The 21,208-nt window shown below is 44.2% G+C and overlaps 1 protein-coding gene across 4 annotated transcripts in view; it reads left to right on the forward strand.

Moving 5' to 3' along the window:
• MCF2 (MCF.2 cell line derived transforming sequence) overlaps positions 1-21,208 on the forward strand; it is a 72,979-nt gene that overhangs the window by 30,612 nt on the left and 21,159 nt on the right. For 3 of the 4 annotated variants that reach the window (XM_081897227.1, XM_081897230.1, XM_081897229.1), the window contains 15 exons: positions 1,147-1,266; positions 2,571-2,687; positions 4,240-4,393; positions 6,495-6,615; positions 7,672-7,786; positions 8,212-8,331; positions 8,816-9,007; positions 10,781-10,972; positions 11,317-11,488; positions 14,333-14,421; positions 16,027-16,115; positions 16,483-16,549; positions 17,748-17,863; positions 18,000-18,069; positions 19,941-20,033. In XM_081897227.1, the coding sequence (XP_081753353.1) occupies positions 1,147-1,266; positions 2,571-2,687; positions 4,240-4,393; positions 6,495-6,615; positions 7,672-7,786; positions 8,212-8,331; positions 8,816-9,007; positions 10,781-10,972; positions 11,317-11,488; positions 14,333-14,421; positions 16,027-16,115; positions 16,483-16,549; positions 17,748-17,863; positions 18,000-18,069; positions 19,941-20,033 (1,827 nt within the window). Of the gene's footprint in view, positions 1-1,146; positions 1,267-2,570; positions 2,688-4,239; positions 4,394-6,490; positions 6,616-7,671; positions 7,787-8,211; positions 8,332-8,815; positions 9,008-10,780; positions 10,973-11,316; positions 11,489-14,332; positions 14,422-16,026; positions 16,116-16,482; positions 16,550-17,747; positions 17,864-17,999; positions 18,070-19,940; positions 20,034-21,208 lie in introns of all 4 variants that reach the window. The other variant, XM_081897228.1, reaches the window with a different exon arrangement.

The following is a 21,208-nucleotide window of genomic DNA, read 5'->3' on the forward strand; positions in this document are numbered from 1 at the left end:
CCAGCCTGTGTCTTCTCCTCGGGTTTTCCCTGCGAGCAACTAGCATCAACAAGACATGCGGAACAGTATCACACTGCTGCAAATGTCTCAATCCCTCGCAAATGTCTGGAGAAGGGAAATTCCTGTGGCGAATAGTTTTAATGGCTGTCTGTCTCATTTTTACATGGAAGTACTCTCATACCAACTGTGCTGGCTACTGCTGGTTAGCTTACAGGGGATAATTCAACTTGCTGGTTCTTATCTGTTCCGAAAACTTAAATGACTTGGGATCAGTAGGGCCGGCTCTATCATATGGCAGAACAAGACTGCTGCCTGAGGCTGCAGATGCTGGGAGAAGGCAGCAGGAGGCCTTCTCCCAGCCTCTGTTTGATAACAATGGTGTGTTCCAGGGGTTAAACCTTCTGCATGCAAAGCAGATGTCCCACCGAGATATGGCACTTCTAACAACAACAACAAAGTAGTATTCTATTCCTCATGGTTCTGAATAAAGAGCACAGGAAACTGCCTTAAACTGAGTTGAAACCATTGGTGCATTCAGGTCAGTACTGTCTTTGCTGACTGTAAGTGGCTATCAAGAGTTTCAGGCAGGGGACCTGCCCAGCCCTACCTAGAGATGCCTGGGATTTCACCTGGGACATTCTGCATGCAAAGCAGATGCTCTGCTCCTAAGCCACTGCTCTTGCTCAATGGCCCCTCACAAGAAAGGATGGGAGCATCCTTTCTACTCCCTTCAAAAATAATTTGTGAATATGGTTTTGTGTTGTTGGCTCACTTTCCATGCTCCCTCCAGAAACACCTCCTGGTATGGAAAGGAAGGGTGTGGTGTAATGGCTAGAGTGCTGGACTATGGCTTGGGAGACCCAGGGTTCAAATCCCCACTCAGCCAATGAAGCTCATTGGGTGACCTTGGGCCAGCCACCTCAGCCTAACCTACCTCACAGGCTTGTTGTGAGGATGGAATGGGGAGCAGGAGAACCACCTTGGACTCCTTAATAAGCACAAACACAAAACAGTATCAAAGTTTGCAGCCATATTGCTGGAAAAACAGGAGGTTAACATCTTTGCTGATTTTCTAAACTGACTTTCCTCTCGATAGTGGAGAACTCTCTGTATGTAATACTGGCTCTCTGGTTTCTCCCCACACAGGCCTCATTTCCCGGCAACTTGCACCTAGTGATGGTCCTGCGCCCCACCGGATTCTTCCAGCGCACTTTCACCGACATTGGATTTCGGTTTAGCCAAGAGGACTTCCTGCTCAAACTGCCGGTATCACACCTGCTGTCACAGCATCACCCCTGTCTTTTGTACTCTGCAGCTTTACCTGCAGGGAATTTTCCTTCCCTGTTGTTGTTCAGCTGCAATGCATTTGTTTAAAATGACAGTGAATACAAATGACAATCACACACACACGTACAAAACACCAACCTCAAGCATTTTATGGGCTTTAGAAGATGATGCTAAAAATGGAGGTGAAGTGTTAAATTCATTTATATTTAAAAGCTCTGGCAGGCCGTTTATCTGGCAAAGGGGTGGGGCCCCCAACTCGCATCAGCCCCTGGAAGCCTTTCTAATGATCAGGGAGGATGGGAGTTGTAGTTCAACAATATCTGGAGGACTGCAGGCTCCTGCACCCCTGAATTATAGCTTTAAAGTTGGGATACATCTGGAGCTCAGAGTTTTTCTGAGTGAGAATGCTCTGAACAGTACGTTCTTTCTCTACCACACAGTTGTGTCCCATATTGCAGATTGCTTCCCCTGCCCCAAGGTATCAAGGGCCAAAGAGAGTGTGGCGAGCCTGCCTGCCTGCCTGATCTGTATGGCTCTGTCATTGGGTACTGCCTCTTGTAAAGGAGATAAACCTTGGACTTGGACTTTGGCTTGCAATGCATGCATTCTACCTTGAGCCAGACTCGGCTTTGGGAAGGAGGAGGGTGCAAACTGAAACATAGCCACCCTTTGAACTTTGCAGTTCTCCAAATTTGGAAATGTAGTTTTCCAGCCGAGTATTGTGTACAAAAGTGCATCTACGAAGGCAAAATGCACATAAAAATGTCTGTGTTCATGAAAGCAATATACAACACGTGTAACGTTAGGGTAAATTGCTTTGCAAAGGTATGTACATAAGGCGCCATTGCATACAAATGTGTACATACTTTTGCTTTTTAAAAGTTGCAAACTACTGAGGAAATCCGGAGAGCTGAACATAAGAGTAGAAAAATGAGAAATGAAGAGAAACCAAAATGGACAGATCCACCCATCTCTAGTCCCTGTTTAAAGGCTTCTGAGTAGTAGGTTGACTAGGTTGCCATCATGTGTTGTTGGGGAGGCCTCCGCAGTTTAACCACACACTGTGTGACAAAGTACTTTGGTCTGCCCTGAATTTCCAACCTTTCATCTTCATTGGGTGACTCTGGGCTCTGGAATCTTTGGTTTTGGGCCTGGGGTTGGCTAATTGCAAGGCTGATTAAATGAATACATGTGCTGGCAGTGAAATGACTCCTGCAGAATCAGGAATCTAACCCTGTGAATATTAAGCTACAGGTCTATTTCCCCCTTTTCTCTTCCCCCAGGTTGTAATGCTGAGTTCGGTCAGTGACTTGCTGACATACATCGATGAAAAGCAGTTAACACCTGAATTTGGGGGCACCTTGGAGTATTGCCATAGCGAATGGGTCATCTTCAGAACAGTATGTTCCTCCCATTAATGCTGTTGTAAATGTGTGTGTAATATCTTCTTATATACATAAAAATGTAAGGCGTCATCATGCTCTGCATTTCACGTGCCACGTCAACTGTGGTGTGAGGAACTGCAGGTACACCTAGGAGAGTGGCTACGCATGCCTGCAGCAAGGTTTAACAGAGCGGGAAGGCCCTTCACACAGTGGTTTAGCAAGTAAAAGTGTGAAATGCCTCCCCCCTTTAAAAGGGGGTGGAGCTTGAGGAGACAGGGGTGGGTGTTAGGGCAATGGGCTTGGTGCAAGCTGTGAGGAATAGGGAGCAGAGGTAAAGATTCAAGGGAGGGGGTTCGGTCATGGAGGGGGAGGCAAAGAGGTATGCAGCATTGGCAAGTGGAGAGAGTAGGTGCCACAGGCTATAGCATATATGCAAAATTATAACATACCTTAGGTAATTCTGGACCATGCAACGGGAAGTTCATGAAGTTACCATCCAGGACTCCAGCTCCCACCAGCCTCAGCAAGGGCACTAGTCAGAGATGATGGGAGCTGGAGTCTACTAATATCTGGAGTGCAGCATGTTGGCTACCCGTGTTAGTACTCTGGCTGCCAGCAGCTTCTCAGGGTCCTGAAGAGAAAAGGGACTTCCCATCATTAGCTAGATCCCTTTTAACTGGAGATCCCTGGGATGTAACCTGGAGTGTTCTGCATGCAAAGTAAATTGCTCTGCCACAGAGCTGTGGTGAACTTCAGTCCTTCCAAAAACAGCTGAACTAAGTTGTAGGTGTATGTAGGTCCCGCTCTATGAACATTCGCTATGTGAAAATTCGCATATCCAAACACAGTACCTGAACACTGCTGATTCAGATATCAGAACAGAGAGCATTTTTTACTTCCTTGTTTGCCTTTCGCTGGTTGGCTGAGGGAGGGAGAGTGATCAGACAAACCAGAGATAAACTTTTCTGGGTTCTCCTGTGGTTTCCTGAGGATTTCTTTGGCTTTTGGGTGGGGTCAAAGTTCCTTGGTCAGGAACACATTAGAATTTACCCTCTAGCAATCAGTGGAATTGCTCACCTAATGAACGATTTCCAGAGAACGCATTGTGTTCAGTTAGCAGGACATGCTGGTGTACAAAGCTCATCATCTCACCACTTATATACCCAACCAATCACTGCACTTTGCAGGAGAGGGCCTTCTCCTGCAGGTACCATATCATCAGGAGGTGCATGGTGTGTGGAAATCACACCTTTAGTGTGGCAGCACCTGCCATTTGGAAGCCCCCTGGTCTGAAAGTCTCCATTATCTATTTGTGCCTACGGAACACCTTGGTTTTCTAAACATCCTTTAAAGTGCAGATTTGTTTTTATCCCAGTCTATACCTGTATTGGACCTGAATATGTTTTTATTGCCGATGCTTTTGTGTTGTCCATTGCAAATCCACCAGGGGAAGCAATTCCTAAATGAAAATAAGCAACTATATAAATAAACACCTCACTGCTGCTTTTATCAAGCTTAAGCACCAAGCGGCACGCCAAGCTGATTAACAGAAAACTTTCTCCCCCAGGCCATAGAAAGCTTTGCACTAACAGTGAAGGAAATTGCCCAGATGTTGCAATCCTTTGGCATGGAGCTGGCAGAAACAGAGCTCCCAGATGATGCCTACTCAATTGAACGCATCCTGGCACTGCGCACAGAGAAATACTATCAGCTGAAGGCAAGTTGCATCTGAAACTACCTGATCCTGTGAAAAACTTTGGTCACCTCCAGACTCGATAACTGTTTTGCAGGAAGGGTTCAATCCCATAATGGAGATTTAGGTTTGCACAATTAGAGTAAAGCACTGGTGCGGGGGTGAGAAGCAATTCTAGACTTTTTGGGGGGGTGGGACTCAATCGCACACTAGCTTAAGGGTCTAGGAAGAGCCTGCTGGATCAGGCCAATGACCCATCTAGTCCAGCATCCTGTTCTCATAGTGGCCAGCCAGATGCCCCCAAGAGAAACCGGAAAGCAGGACCTGAGCATAAGAGCACTCTTCCCTCCCCTGGTTTCCAGCGACTGGTATTCAGAACCATTACTGCCTCTGACCATAGACCAAATTCAGATTGCATTTAGATGTGAAGGGGTTCTGCAACACACCTAGTTCCCTAGCAGGTGTTGGGCGGGGGGAGCATCATATGATCTCCACACAAGCAACTGTACAATAAACAGGTTGGGATGTAAGGGGGGAAATGACATTTCGCTGTCCTGCTTTCCTTTCCTTGCTTTTGCCCCTGTGCTATGGTATATTATTGTCCTGGAATCACTATTTGCTAGCTAAAGGCTGCCATGTTTGATGGGTGAAGGGACAAGGAAATCCAGTCCATTCATCAAAGCAATTATTCAACGCAATTATTTTACTCCTGCTCAAACTGCATCTATCTTATTAATCCTGCCACTTTGAAGTGATTGATCGTGATTTCTTAAACTAGGTGTCTCGGCCCCAGCTGTCATTCCTTGTTTCTTATTTCTACAACTTCAGAAAGGCACATGGTACATACAAAGTTTCACAAGCAAATACTGCATTACCTTCTGCCTCCTTAGACTTACACTCTGCCTACGAGCAAGGAAATCCAAAATTACAGAGTAGGAAATAGTGTTGCCCGTTCTGATTTTGAACTCTGTATAGAGATCTTGCCTCAACTATAGCATCTCTGACCAGGGACTCGGGGGAGGGGGGAGTCGATTCAGTTCTCATTGGAAGGTGAAACTACCTAATTGCAGTTTCCAAGACAAAACACAACCTTCAAAATCCACAGTTCTCTGGATTTTGCATTGTGGTTCCCCAATCAAGTAATATAGACCAAAATGCACATGTCAGAGTAAAGTATGCATATAATTGTATGTATAAAACACCAAACAAAAAATGTGTTATATTAGGGAAAACGGCTTAACAAAAATGTGTGTATTTGTTCAAACTGCATACAAAAATGTGATTATTATTATTTGCTAGACCTGCATCCCATCCAGCAGTTGTGGTATGTTTCAGGTACACAGCAGAGCAGTCATGATGGATCAAAATGGATGGCGCAGCTCCATGTTTGTGTCTCTTCCATAGAAGCTGCTTGGACCTTTGTGCACATATCTGCTTCCTAACATAAGGCTGATGGAGAGCTTGGCATTATGTTTAGAGTGCCTGTAAAAGCAGCCGTGATACCTAAACTGAAATGAGAGCAAACTGGCTCTTGAAGTGTGCCTAAGTTTGCTGTGTGAGGGACTGCTTATACAGCAGGCAGGGTCCCAGTTGCTCATTTCTCCCACTTCCAGGCAGATTATGGCTATTTGTCATCTACGATTTTTGTGGGTCCACTCACACAAACAGTAAAATTGATGGGGAAATACAATGGAAGAGTCCAGCCCCCTGGTCCTGTTGCTGATCAGTATAAAACACATATTCAGTTTTTATTAGACGGTTCTAGTTCTCAATATTTCTAGTTATGCCATCTAGAACAACAGAGGTGAAATTTGCTTCATCTTCTGCATGACAGCCCCACCATATATTTGAAGACCATGTATTCCTTTAGTCTTCTCTTCTCTAAGGGAAGACCATGTCTTCCCTTAGTCTTCTCTTCTGCAAGCTAAATATACCCAGGGGCAAGGGACTGATCTGAGCAGGTGCAATTGCAGATGTGCTGTAGATTTGATTCCAGCTGAGGGTTGGGTTCAGAGGGCTCCTTTTGGAGTTGTGGTCCTTGACACCTCATTGAGTTGGAAACGGAAGACCACCATGGTGGTTCTGGTGACATATTAATCAGCAGTGCTTATTATACATGCTGCAGGAAGATATTACGACAGTGACCAAAGAAGGAAACATGCTGCTGTGTAGTTTAGAGGAACCTGACATGGATGAACCTGACAAAGAGGAACCACAGGAGAGATCTGGTGACTGGGAGACTGTCAATCGGTGAGCATGTTGAGCATCATGCACATTTTAAAAGCTGTTGACTAGGATCACTGTCTTGCCCATTGAAAGCATAGAAACATAAGATGAACCCTGTTGGATCATGCCAATGACCCATCTTGTCCAGCATCCTGTTCTCACAGTGGCCAAGCAGATGCCTGTTGGGAACCCATAAGAAGGATTAGAGTATAAGAGCACTCTCTGCTCCTGATGTGCACAGGAGAACTTAAGGATAAAGGCTATCAATGACTGCTAGTCACAATGGCTGGGTACTATGTTCCAAGCCCTACTTGGAGATGCTGGGAATTGAACCTAGAACCTTCTGCATGTGGAAGCCCTACCACCGAGCAATAGCTCTCCCCCCCCCCCAAATACGAACAGGAAATTATCTTTATACAGTCCATCTAGCTTGATGTTGTCTGTGATGGTTGGAAGATGCTCTTCCATTCCTGTTGGGGAAGAAAGCAGCCGTGTGCCTGGGGTCAGGTAGGCACTCCATTGGAGTGCATTCCCACCCACCCCCCAGCAATGGCAAAAGTTATGGGGGGGGGGGCAAGCAGGCAAGCCACCACCTTGGATACAACCTCTTCTTCTCTGTGTGCAATGGAAACATCCTCACCTGTCTTGCACCTGCACCACCTCTGAATGGGACAGCCTTCTTTTACCTTGGGCAAGCTACAATTTGTTCCCTGGTGAAAGGAGGTTGCAGCAACACCTAAGGGTTGTTTTCGGGGGGGGTGGGGGCTTGGCAAAGCACCTTGGTGGATTCTGGAGTTTCCAGTCCTCAGCAGTCCAAATAGGCTTTGGGTGGCTGGAGTCCATTTAAATTTCTGACGATGCCACATCAGGGACATCGTGTGAAGTCTAAAAGGTGCCTGCTTTTTTCTTTTTCTTTTTAAGGGGTTGAGCTCTTTGTAAAAATGTCTTTTTTTAATGGCTTGGGACCACTTGGTAGAAATGCAGTTGAGGTTTTTTTATTGTTTTTATTAATGATTTTCTTGGGTTACATAGTACTTTTTTTAATGGATAACTAAATCAGCTCCCTCTTGTGAAAAAAAGGTTGCTTGCACAGTTACATGAAATGGAAATTGCTTTTGATGGATTCTGGGAGAAACATCAGCTGAAGATGGAGCAGTATTTGCAGCTTTGGAAATTCGAGCAACATTTCCAAGAGGTAGGATGAGGCCCCCACCCCATCAGCCTTGGCTAAGAAACTATTGCTGGCGTTTTTTAATATTCATTCGACCCACACAGTAGCTTTCAACTACTATGTGCTTGAAAGGTATAGAGGACCTTTTCCCCCTGCAAAGGGCCTTTAATCTGCAGGAGATGTCATGGGGGGGGGGCGTGACTCCTTTGATGTGTGGAGCTGGAGCCATTGGTGGGCAGAAGACCACCCCCGCCACCCCCATTCTCTGCTTGTTTAGCTTCAGATGTCTTCCTTGCTCAAACATAACACTTTCAAGTGAAAACAGAGCAAAGAGGGATGTGTAGACCACATGAGGGGAACACTTCTGTGTTCCCCTTCTGTGCTTTAAATAATATTGTGCCCCTCCTGTTTTTGTTTTTCTTTTTGACAAAATTTCCTCTTCCTTTTAGCTCAGTAAAGCCATTGAATTTTTAATGGAGAAGCAAAGGGAGCTGCCGGATACTGGAGATAATGTCTCTCAAGTAAAACAGAAGGTGTTGGATCTGGAAAACTTGAACAAAATGGCACAGGTGAGAGCGCCATCCAATTGGTGTCAGTGAGGAACAGCCATCCTAACCCACCTAGAGCAGGGATGGAGAGGTGTTCCATGGTGCTGTACTACAGCTTCCAAGACCCCTGACTATTGGCCAGGATAGCTAGAGGTGGGGGGGGGGGCACTCTGACATCTCTTCAGCGGATGACACAAGGGACAAAAGTTGGCAGAGCAACAACTGTAAGCATTGCCTTTGTGCAGTAGGCTGCTTTCTCTCACATTTTTCCTCCATCCTCACATGCAAGGGGCATGATCAGAGTTCAAGGACACATTCCAGCCAGGAAACAACACTCAAAGAGGCTGTGAATTAGGGACAGTGTGTGACTGGGGAGAGAAGGTGTTGCCTGGGAAGAGCTTTGAGGGCTAGATAGAGAGGCCTGTGAGGCCGCATGGGGACCCTTCTGCCTCACACAGTCTAGAAATATAACTCCTACCCCCTCTTTTATTTGGATGTTACATAGGAGTTGACAGGGAAGGCTCAGGTTGTGATCCTTCATGGGCACCAGCTGGCAACCAACCACCACTACGCCCTCAACTTGATCTGCCAGCAGTGTAATGAGCTGCGGCACCATTCGGATATCTTGCTGGAGGAGATCAAAAGGAAGCACAACCAGCTCCAAAGAACCTTGGAGCTTCTCACTTCTCTGCAGCAGGTAATGTCCAGAGGTGGACCTCCAGACACAGTGAATGAATGACAGAGCGTTGCTTTCAGAGTCCAACTCTGCATGGCAAAGGATGGAGCTGTGCATCTGCTGTGATCCTGCAGGAGGGCAGGATGGGCTACTAGCCACAGAACCCCAGTTTTAATTTACAAGTTTGCAAGTGTAGGAGTGAAGCCTTCTCAAAATTAAAGAAGCCAGAGGGAAGGCTAAATAGCATTTCTGAGGCTTCAGTGTCCCACATAGCTCCTTCCTCCTCCCCAGAATAGATAACGTAGAAGAAGATGAAATTATACTATTCCATCATCCTGGTTGACTTATTGTTGGTTCAGGATTCTAATTTTGTAGGCCAGGAGCAGGGAACCTCCAGTCTGGAGCCTAATGTTTGATGTATTACAGTATTTTAATATATATTTTTGGAAGCCGCCCAGAGTGGCTGGGGAAGCCCAGCCAGATGGGCAGGGTATAAATAATAAATTATTATTATTATTATTATTATTATTATTATTATTATTATTAATTAGGTGTCCCTATTTGGCCCAGCCATTCCCATCAATGATACCAGCTGTGGCACAGGAAAAGCCATGGCTGGAATGAAAGGGTGTTTTTGTATGTTTGTTTTTGCTGGTACTGCCACTTTGCGAGCCTTGACAGTTGGCTACTCACTGGGGTGTTCAAAGTGGGATGCCTTTGCCTGCACAGTTGATTTCAAACCACACAGGCTGCCTGTTAAATGTCAAGAGACAGGGGAGATCAGGACCACAGGCCTTGGGGCTTGCAAGGGAAGTGGTAGAAATTGTCAAGATCCGGTCTGATCTGGCCAAGGCAAGGCAGATCAGGACCCTGGACAGGTCTCATAGGAAATTGCAGGCTGAGCTGCAGAAGATGTTGCTCTGCAGTGGACCAGAGGCATTTAAATGCTGCCTTTCCACAGTGAACTCTGTGCCCAAAGCAGCCTGTAATCAATCATCAAAAGCTTTGGGGTGGGGGAGAGAAGTCAATTTACAACACATATTCAATAAATTCAAATTGGACAAAAAATATAAACAATTAGCAAATTCAATATAAGAAAGAAAAATTAGATATAGAGGTTTATTTTTTGGTGTTGTATTTTGGAATTTAATTAACAAATAACTTCCAACTGCTGCTGCAGGTCTTACTGGTCTCCAAGAAGCCTCAGCTCTGCAAGAAACCTCAGGGGGTCTTCTCATGCGGCTAGCCGAGTTATATCTGGCTCCCTTTTCTCTCCTCCATAGACCAACAACAGCACTTGGGAAACGCTTGGGAATCCTGGAAGTTCTGGCTGCTTTTGCAGGTCTTATGGCCTAGCTCTACTCAGACTTACAGACAGGACCTTCTCTTCCACTGCCCCTCCCTTTAAGAGCTCATAGCTGATTCTGCAATTGCATGCCAAAGCATGGCTGTGGAACAGGAGAAGCTATGGAGGAGTCACCCTCACAGAGAATGATAAAAGAGCCACCTCTTCTGTCTAGGACAGTGTAGGAGGTCTCCTTAATAAGGGTGACCTGTGATTTTCCTGGCACTGGATGCAAAGCACATGATGACAACAATGCAGCAGAATAAGAGGGTTAGGCAGTTGCTGGAGCTGGTTGGAAGAGGACATTGGAGACCTTGAATCTCCTCCTGTCCTCTAAGCCTGTTCATAACAGATGGGAGAGGGGAAGTCCACTGCTGCCTACAGACTGCCAGTTGGTCATTACCCTAGGCATGACCACCAACCTGTTCCTACTCATGTTTTTTCACCAGGCCCTGGAGTGCTGCGATGAAGGAGCCTACCTTCTAGCCAACCAGCAGATGGATAAATGCCAGTCTCGAGAAGGTGCCCAGAAAGCTCTCCAAGACATAGAGAATTTCCTTGAGAGTTCTTCGCTGCATTTATATGCTGACCCACAAACCCTGTACTCTGACTTTGAGCCCATCTTAACTCCTGAACTAAAGGTAGGCCCGTGGTAGAGGAATCACATTCGTGCTGGCTGTGATAGCAAGAGCTCCACTACACAGTGTGCTAGCCTTGAATCCAACAATCTGAAAATACTGGAGCAATTAAGCTTGTTGGCCTAGGCTGGGGTTGCCTCCTAGGCTTTACGCCAAAGTGGGTCCCTGACTCTTATGGAGGCTTCCAGATTAGAGCTGATCACTAGCCTGAACTACTAGGAGATCCAATATTGTGTCTCAAACTGACCTCCGCTTCACAGGAGCTGGGCTTGATCAAACACCCGTGATATGTGACAAGCCAATTCTGCAAGATTTGCTTATGGGGTTTTCCTTTTTGGAATCTGCAGGCTCGGATACAAATGGTCCAGATGAAGCTTGAGAATGTGCGGAGCATGTTCGAGAACAGGCAGGCGTGCTTCAAAAAGCTAGCGGACAAACAAGCACGCCCAGTGCAGCTGGTAGCCCCACGGCCAGAAAACCCACCCCGGTCGAAATCTCCTTTGTTTTCCCCCAAACATGGTAACCTGCTTTTAAAGTTACGTCATTCAGAAATGTTCATTAGGTAACCGTGGGGAAGATTGAATGAGAATGGGCTTGATAATGTCGTAGATTTCTTTGTATGTGTGATCAGAGAGTGAAGCTAACTGTGGAGGGCACCAACGTCTTTTCCTTCTCTAGTCCTCAGACTAGAGTGTGTTCTTTAAGTACCCTACAGTGTCTTCAAAAAATAACCCAAACTGATTGTTATTTATATCTCTCGTAGCCTCCACTTAATATGGTATGGAGGGAATCCCTTTTGCAATCTGAATTATTCATCTGTATTGCACTTTTAATATGTGACTGCTTTCTGCCCACTCTTTACATAATGGGAGACATAAGTGTGCAGTGTGATTGCTGGAGAGGAACTTCTGCTTGAAGATTTTAGATGTCTTCTAAAGGAGGACTACTGGGCTGCTGGTGGTGCTGTGGATTAAACCACAGAGCCTAGGGCTTGCCGATCAGAAGGTTGGTGGTTTGAATCCCCGTGACGGGGTGAGCTCCCATTGCTCGGTCCCTGCTCCTGCCAACCTAGCAGCCCAAAAGCAGTTCGAAAGCTCCCTTGGCCAGTAAAGCAAGATGAGCGCTGCAACACCAGAGTTGGCCACAACTGGACCTAATGGTCAGGGGTCCCTCTACCTTAAAGGAGGACTACATTCCTGTGGGTGCGCCAACTACAGTACAGGACAGCTCTCAGGCAAAGTGTTTTGGTTTGCAGGTGGCCCTCCAAGGCTGTTCACATGTTACATTCAATGAGTAAACAATCCATGTACACAAATAGTTGAGCTGTACATTTATGCACTTATTCACATGTGACATTCAATGATAACACAGGTAGAATCTAGACACATATAAAAAACGTTGCGAAATTGCCTTTTTTAAATAAAAAAATGTTTTGAAAAATATATTGAATTTGCCCTAAGCTCATCCTCGCCATCTAGTGCCACATTTGTATAATGCACTTAAAACACACCTAAAACATTATATTTGCAGCTGTATAGATGAGTCCACAGTCTGTTTTGATACAGCTAAGCTGTGCAAATCTGCAAGTGTAACACTCTTTCATATCAATAGTTATACATGCATAGACAGCTTTTACCTGTGTTCAGTGTAACATGTGAACAAGACGTTTTGATTTCTGTAATCTCAGACTGTCAGCAGAAACGATCATTTTATTGAACCCCCTGGGAACTGTCATTTGTGCTCAGCAAACCACTGGTTGTCCAGCCCAAACTGGGATTGTGCTATTTATGTGTTTGGTATATGCTGATTTAGGGTTTCTCCCAGTTAACATCCTTAGGGATCTCTCACAGAAGTGCTGCCTGTCATTTTAAGAGGTTGTAGGCAGCCGGACAAATGCAGTTAAAACCCTCTACCTTATTTGGGATTTTCTTTCTGATGATGCTGTCCGACATCAATGAGACCTTGTGGAAGTAGTAATGTTGTAACCGTTTTATTTTTGCAACAGCGCAGTTTGAAGATGGGGCAGCTTCTCTTCATATCTGTTTGCATTCTTCTGCGTCTGTTTTTCTCCCAACATCCTTTGCCCATTACTTCATTAAAGGTGCTTCTTCTATCTAACGGATATTCAACACTTATCTATGTCAATAAAATTAGATATTGTTCCTTTTCTTCCTCAGTTGCATCTTCTCCTGGAAAGGATCTCCACTGCCTTTCCTTTCTTATTTTAGATTCTTTTTAACATAGAAAATATATATGGTTAGATTTTATAGGAAATATGTGCATTCAAGGACTTGGCCTGGGTAGAGTGATATGTGTAACCTTATCAGTATTTCCACCCTTCCATTATATCCAGAAATCCTTTCAGTGTGGTCCAGCTGCATTATGAGTTTAAAGCAGTTTTATACCACTCTAAACAGACATCATGGCTACCCTCAAAGAATCCCGGGAATTGTAGTTTTTTAGGAGTGTTTCTAAATGATTGATTGATTGATTGATTGATGTCCTGGGTGTTTTTAAGCTAAAGTTTGGTGTAGAAGTACTTTAAACAAATAAAGTTTTGCATGAATAAATGCTAGCTCCACAACAATATGGTGGCTTGATGGTGCAGGTTTGCGTGGGAAATTTAATTGCCCAAGAAATGCCATCAAAGCTGGATATAGCACATTATCTGTTGTTTATTAAAATATTATTAGCCACTCTTCTTTTTTTGGGGGGGGGCTTTTGGAGTGAAAAGAGGTATATAAATGAATAATGATAATATTAGATCTCAGAGTTATGTACAAAATAAATCAAATAATGGCCAGCTTAACAACAGTCAAGAGTAGTGACATTTAAATAGTCCAAATGTAGCCACTTCAATGGGTCTACTCCGAGTAGGATATAACCCAGTGCCCTGCGATCTGCAGATGAATGGTGGTATACAAATTTAATAAAAAATAAAAATGCAACTTGAAGAGGCAGTAAAGCAAAATAGGATGCTTCAGACCTTTTCCTGGTACCTTGTCAGATTATGAATTTTTAACTTTTAATCTCAGATTTTATTCATTTCAAATTCTGTGTGATTACTTAGTAAAAAAATTCTTTTGTTTCCTAAACGCCATTTATTTATTTTCAAATCTTTTGTTATAATTAATAGTTCCCCCCAATAACTTTTTTTTCTCTTTTAAAATGTTTCATCCTGTTTGTTAAACATGTGTGCACACAGGAACACACTCACATCTATTTTGTTTCCAGCATTAACTAACTGAACATATCTACCTTTTAAACAGGTGGTGTAATGTAGTTTAATGTAATTCCTTTGGACAAAAGTAATCTGTAACTTGTAGACTATAATCTGCCTTTCTTCTTTTTCTTATGTCCAAGGTGTAGATTTTAATTCCAGTTTGAAATTCTCATTTGATATCTCACTGCCTGGGAAGAAGACTTCAAGGAAATCTCAAAGTTCCCGCAAGGTAGGTGATTAAAAATGTTTAAGTACAAGTGTGACGTCCACAAAATCAATGTGGAATGGTCCTGTTCCGTGTTTCTACCTGCCATCCAACCAGCCATGCCCTTTTCTAAGGGACTCCATTCCATTCCTCACCAACTTCAGTCTCCCTACTTGCAATAGATGCTGAGCATTCTAAGGACACTGAACATGCTCTATCCTTGTTGTGCTTGATTCCTCTCTGTTGTGCATGGTTGGTGCTGTTTTGGCTACATACCATAGTCAATGGAATGACTTTGAGGGAAACCCTGCATACTATTAACAAAGTGCCCCTCAAACCACATCTTTTCATGTAGCATTGACACTCCTTGTCCAGAACAAGCATAAAAAAACAAGATGGACATGACCACATAGCTAAAATGTGTAAATGGGACAGAAGTTTTATCAGTGCAGTCTTATACCTACTCACTTGCCTGGTACAGACGAAATGCCCAAACCAAGCTTTAAATTAGTGCTACATAAACTAACCTGGATAAGCCGTTGGATCATGGCTCATTGATCCTTTGGTATGGCTTGGAGATCGGAAGCATTTTCCTCCGAGTGTAAACTAACCACAGTTTGTTGCTGAATCCAGTCTGAGGTGCGGAAGTTGTTTTAAACTATGGTTTATTTAACAATCTTGGTTCAGAAACCATGGTTTGATCTTCTCTTGTTTCAAAGAGCCGGAGTTTAAGCTAACAATAGCGTAGAGTGGGCTGCTTTAGGCAGTGGTTTGTTTAAATTAGGAAGCAGATGCTTCTACTCCTTGAGTCTGTGCTAGGGGAAGAGAGGGGAAGGAGATGAGCAAGCTTACTCAAGCTCATTCATGTAGCACTAAACTTTGGTTTAGGTCACAGAACATGACCAACGAATAGAAGTCAAAGAGGGCTGGGTGGGTAGGGGCTACATTTGGTCCCAGGTCTGGAGTTCCCCATCCCTTGCTTACTGTCTAGAATCTGACACAGGAGAGTCAACAGAAGAAGGGGAAGGAAATAGTGGTGCACAAACCAGGCCATATTCTTCCATCCTGCTACTATTTCCTTCCCCTTCTTCCGTTGACTCTCCTGTGTCAGATTCTAGACAGTAAGCAAGGGATGGGGAACTCCAGACCTGGGACCAAATGTAGCCCCTACCCACCCAGCCCTCTTTGACTCCTATTTGTTGGTCATGCTCTGTGACCTCCTTGTCTACTTTTGCCTAGGTGCAATAAATCCTTGATCAGTAATTATGCTTATTATGTGCTTGGAAACCTCTGGCTTTTTACATTGCTGGAATGTTGCATGATGTACAAAGGTGAAAATCACATCTGTTGCACTGCTCCCCCCTTTTTTTGCCTCTGGCTGCACTTTTATTTCTTTTTGCCCCCAACCGCAGTTGTGTGGCCACCATAAAGTTGTCCTCTGGGGAATGAGGCCCCCAAGCTGCAAAAGGTTCCTCTAACAGCGATGTACCCCACTAGTGCATTGCAAAATGCAAGTTCACGTTTAGAGCAGCACATGAATCATTTTAAAATAGCAGGCTTCAAGTTGTCACTTCAAAGCTTTTTTTATTATTATTTTTCCTCTTCCTAAAGCATATTGTTTCCTTCCAGATTGAAGTGATGCACGATTATCAGGAGAAAAGGAATTCGCTGCAGTTCTGCATATCAGAAAGTGAAGACAGTTTAGACATATTAAAAAGGTATTCTTCAGCCCCTTTTAAATCCACCAACTTCTCTGCTAGTCATGCAAACTAACCCTGGGAAAGTTCTCTGTCCCTTTTACTCAAAGCATTCAAAGAACGACCTTGGCCTTGCTGTGATGATTAGGCCTCATCCAAAGCAAAATGTATGCCCCTTCAGTGGGGTGGAGGGGGTGAGGAATAACCAGGCTTTACTCTCACCCTTTCAAGCACATCTTTGTAACATGAGGACTAGAATATTTATGTTTTTCTTCCTCCAATAAATTCTTGCACATTTAGAAAGCACATGCTATTGTTTTTTCCCAGCTCTTTGTGGAATTTCTGCATGTACTCAACCTTGATTCCCCCCCCCCCTTCTTCATTTTAGCTATGTGATAAACGAGCTTATAGAAACTGAGCGGGTTTACGTTGAGGAGTTGTTCACCATTTTGATGGTAAGTGTGCCTTTGTTTCTTCTTGCTTCACCCTTAGATGTATCTGTGATGCTTATTTTACTTCTGTATCTGACTCCAAGTAAGCTAGATGCTAACAGATGCGCAGGATGAGGAGGAATTCAGTTTTGTGCACGTTTTAGCCTAATTCACACTTCCTGAAGCAATACACAAACCAAAATGCCCTTAGAAAGTCAAACTTCTCTGTATTTGGCAATACAGTTCTCCAACCAAATAATGCGTACAAAAATGTATATGATTTTTTAAAAAAATGATTTCATATTTGTATTCCAGCAACAATGTTGATTTCAATGCAGCTCACAATAACAATAGCATTAATATTTTCAAGACAATGCTACAATTGTGGTAATCATATTAAAAACACAATAGCATACAAATAAGGCAAAAGCAAATTAATCGAACAATTAATATAATTATATACATTAGGATTAAATATGCAAAAAACATGTTAGGAGAAAGTTGTGCATACAAAATTGATGAACATTGAAATAAGCATACAGTGGTACCTTGGGTTAAGTACTTAATTCATTCCAGAGGTCCGTTCTTAACCTTAAACTGTTCTTAACCTGAAGCACCACTTTAGCTAATGGGGCCTCCTGCTGCTGCCGTGCTGCCGGAGCACGATTTCTGTTCTCATCCTGAAGCAAAGTTCTTAACCCGAGGTAATGTTTCTGGGTTAGCGGAGTCTGTAACCTGAAGTGTATGTAACCCGAGGTACCACTGTAGTAGACAGTATCACATGCAGAAATAAATTAGTATAATGGGAGAAATGCCCACTAGATGCTGATAAATTTTCATGAGGACTTTTTACTTTAAAAAATAAATAAATGCAAACTGATGTGAAAATGTGGGGAACTGAACTTAATAATGGGAAAATTGTGAAACTGAGCAAAACCAAAATTGACAGATTGATCTATCCCTACTCCCCATTCCAGTTTTAACATTTATTATTCTTAGTCACATTCTCCTGTTGAACATGCCACTCAGTGGCGTATTTTTACTGTCATAATACTCTGAAAATACACAAGCCAAACAAACACACCTCTGGGGCTGGTGCACGACTGCAAAGAGATTTTAAGCATTAGGACCAAGAGGTGATGATGCTACTAAACGTGGCCTTTTGGGGTCGGAGAATCTGGATGTGTGCCTAATACTGCATTTGGGGTTGTGCTGTCGGCAGGGCTACAGAGCTGAGATGGACAACCCCACCATGGCCTTTCTCTTGCCACCCCCCTTGCAAAACCGCAAAGATGTTCTGTTTGGAAACATGCCAGAGATTTACGACTTTCACAACAAGTAAGACACCGCCAAACCTTTGCATTGTCAGTCTCTCCCCACCTCTACCATCCCATGCCTTTAAAAATGAGTTCCGGAAGCAAACGTAACCCACTCTTCATTCCTACCCTCTCCATCCTCTTTCTTTTTCTTGCAGGATTTTCCTCCACCATCTGGAGAGCTGCGTGGAAGCCCCAGAGAAAGTTGGCTATTGCTTCTTGGAAAGGGTCAGTAGGCATGTTGTTGGAGCTGTGCTCGTGATCCTTCTTGCTCCAGATCTGGGGTGGGAAACCTTAGTCCTCCAGGCCTCCCTGTCTGGCCCTCAGAACTCTCCCCAGGCTATGATTCCTGTCCCTACTTAGACACCCTGATTGTTTTTGTCTGGCCTGAATGTGTCCTTAAACCCGGGTAATGCCTCTTACCTGTTTGGGTAGAGGATGGAGAGGGATGGTCTGGTCTAAGAAGTAAGGTAAAGGTAAAGGGACCCCTGACCATTAGGTCCAGTTGTGGCTGACTCTGGGGTTGCGGCGCTCATCTCGCTTTATTGGCCAAGGGAGCCGGCGTACGGTTTCCGGGTCATGTGGCCAGCATGACTAAGCCGCTTCTGGCAAACCAGAGCAGCACACGGAAACGCCGTTTACCTTCCCGCTGGAGCGGTACCTATTTATCTACTTGCACTTTGACATGCTTTTGAACTGCTAGGTTGGCAGGAGCAGGGACCGAGAAATGGGAGCTCACCCCGTCTCGGGGATTCGGACTGCCGACCATCTGATCGGCAAGTCCTAAGCTCTGTGGTTTAACCCACACCGCCACCCGCGTCCCTGTAAAACCCACATTTTCTGCTCTGCCTGCTTTCACCTATGGTCCCAAACATCATCAGCCTGTGGCCTTCAGAAGGCTGCCCATGGTCGAAAAACATTCCCCAGCCTTGTAGTAAAAAAAAATTGTCCCTCCCCTGTTGGTTGGTGAGTGGTAGACAAGGTGGTTGGGTGGGGAGAGATTAGCCCCACTTTGGCCCCACTTCCTCCCACCACCAGCATCCTGCCTCCAACTGGTTGCCCCAAAGGGAATGTAGCTAACTTCAGGAAAAACTTCCCCATTGTTGAGGTAGGCAATAGTGAGCTAGACTGACCCAATGGCCTGGCGCAGCATAAGGCAACTTCCTATGTTGCTGGAACCAACAGCGTTACTTTTCTGCTTCCTATTCACTCACTAAACAGGAGCAGCAATGCGTCTCTGTGTGGGGCGGTGCTTTTTGCAGTGTGGGGGCCACATTCCCTTCTGGGGACCCCTTCCAAGGGCCACAGTGGACAAGGTCAGACTCAGAGGCCAAAGAGGATGGATGAGTGTTCATGGGATGCTCTCCCCAGGGAGACTTGCCTGGTGCCTACATTACTCTGGTTTTATATTTTGCTGGAAGCCACCCAGAGTGGTTGGGGCAGCCCAGTCAGACGGGCAGCATATAAATAATAAATTATTATCATCATTATTAGTATTACTTCATATCTTTAGGCACCAGGCAAAAACATTCCTCTTCAGCTAGGCCGTTGGCTGAGCTGATTAAACAATCTATGGCTTTTCCAATTGTGTGTGTTGTTGTTGTTGTTGTCATTGTTATTATGTTATGCATTGTGTGGCTTTATGTTGTAAACTGCCCTGTAATCTTCAGGAGAAGGGCGGCATTTAAATTTTAATGAATAATAATAATAATAATAATAATAATAATAACGTGCAGTTTTCCCCAGGCCTGAGGTGCTCCACCCCAGTCATACTGACACGCCACCACTGTCCCCAGTTTCAAACAAGGATCTTGCCTAGTCCTACCTAGAGATATTAGGATTTGAACCTGGGAACTTTAGCATGCAATGCCTGTGCTCTATTTCTATGATCCAGAACAGGTTCCTTCATTGCAGGGGGTTGGACTAGGTGATGCTCAGGATCCCTTCCATCTCTACAATTCTGTGGTCAGGTGTATGGCTGTTCCACTTGAATTAGACAGCTGTAGGTTCTGTGGCTGTCTGATACAAGTTCCCTGCAATGGATATACTTAGAATCAAGGGGGTGTTACATACTTACCATTCTTTCCTTCCTCCTGCAGCGGGAAGATTTTCAGATGTACGAGAAATACTGTCAGAATAAGCCGCGATCTGAATACCTGTGGAGGCAGTGTGCAGAAAGCCTCTTCTTCCAGGTATTTTCACGTTGTTATGGTGATAGGCGAAAAGCTCACTTGGGCCAGTCATTATCTGCCAAGCTAAACTAACTTGCAGGTTGGTTGTGAGGATAAAATAGGGAGAGGAAAACCATGTATGGCACGCTGAGCTCTCGGAGGAAAGGTTGGGATTGAAATGTAATCATAATCCATCTTTATTATGGTCCAGAGACCCAGCAAATCGCTACAAAGCAATGCACAATTCAGACAGCCTACCTCCAGGTTAAACAAGCATTCTGTTCAGACTTAAAGATAGGGATCATTGGTTCTTGCAACCACCGATAAAAACTTTGCCACTGAAATGTAATAATAAATACATCTGCAGATATATTTTATTTTTATTGCGCCATCTGTTTGGAAAGAGGAGCAAAGAACTACGGAACTCACTCCCACAGGAGGGCAGTGATGATCACCAACTTGGATGGCTTTAAAGGAGTATTAGACAAATTCGTGGAGGATAAGGCTATCAGTGGCCACTAACCACAATGGCTGTTCTCTGCCTCCACAGTCAGAGGCAGCAATGTTTTTGGAAACACGCTGCTGCAAACTGCAGGAGGGGAGCGTGCTGCTGCTGTGCTCAGGTCCTGCTTGCAGGCTTCTCCTTGTTGGCCACTGGTAAGGATGGGATGCTTGGCTAGATGGGCCATTGGTCTGATTTTTTCAGGCTTGTCTTATGATGTGGTCCAAGGCCAGCCCACCCATGAGACAGCGTACTCTTTTTGTTGTTGTTACAATGTTTTTTTTAATTGGTTTTCACATATTACATTACAATACAGATGTAGCAAAGCCAACACCATTTCTTCCCCATCCCCCCATACATTTACATTTATATTTCCTCAATCCGTCATATTATTCTTTTCTCCTTCCTCCCACTTCCCTCCACCCCCACTCGATTTCCTCCACATTATACAATTTACAATAATCTTTGCATTCTACAAACTTCTCAAATCATCTATATATTATTATCTTTCCTTACTAATTTTTCTTCCATCCAGTACCATCTTTTTTTGAGCAATATTTTCCCATATATTCATCAAAACATTTCCACTCCTTTTTAAATTTTTGATTCGACTTATTTCTTATTATAGCAGTTAATTTTGCCAAAATTAAATATTTGTTTAGTTTACAAATCCAATCCTCCTTTGTGGGTATAG

Source organism: Podarcis melisellensis (assembly GCF_964234715.1).
Source record: "Podarcis melisellensis genome assembly, chromosome: Z".
NCBI classification, from domain to species: domain Eukaryota; kingdom Metazoa; phylum Chordata; class Lepidosauria; order Squamata; family Lacertidae; genus Podarcis; species Podarcis melisellensis.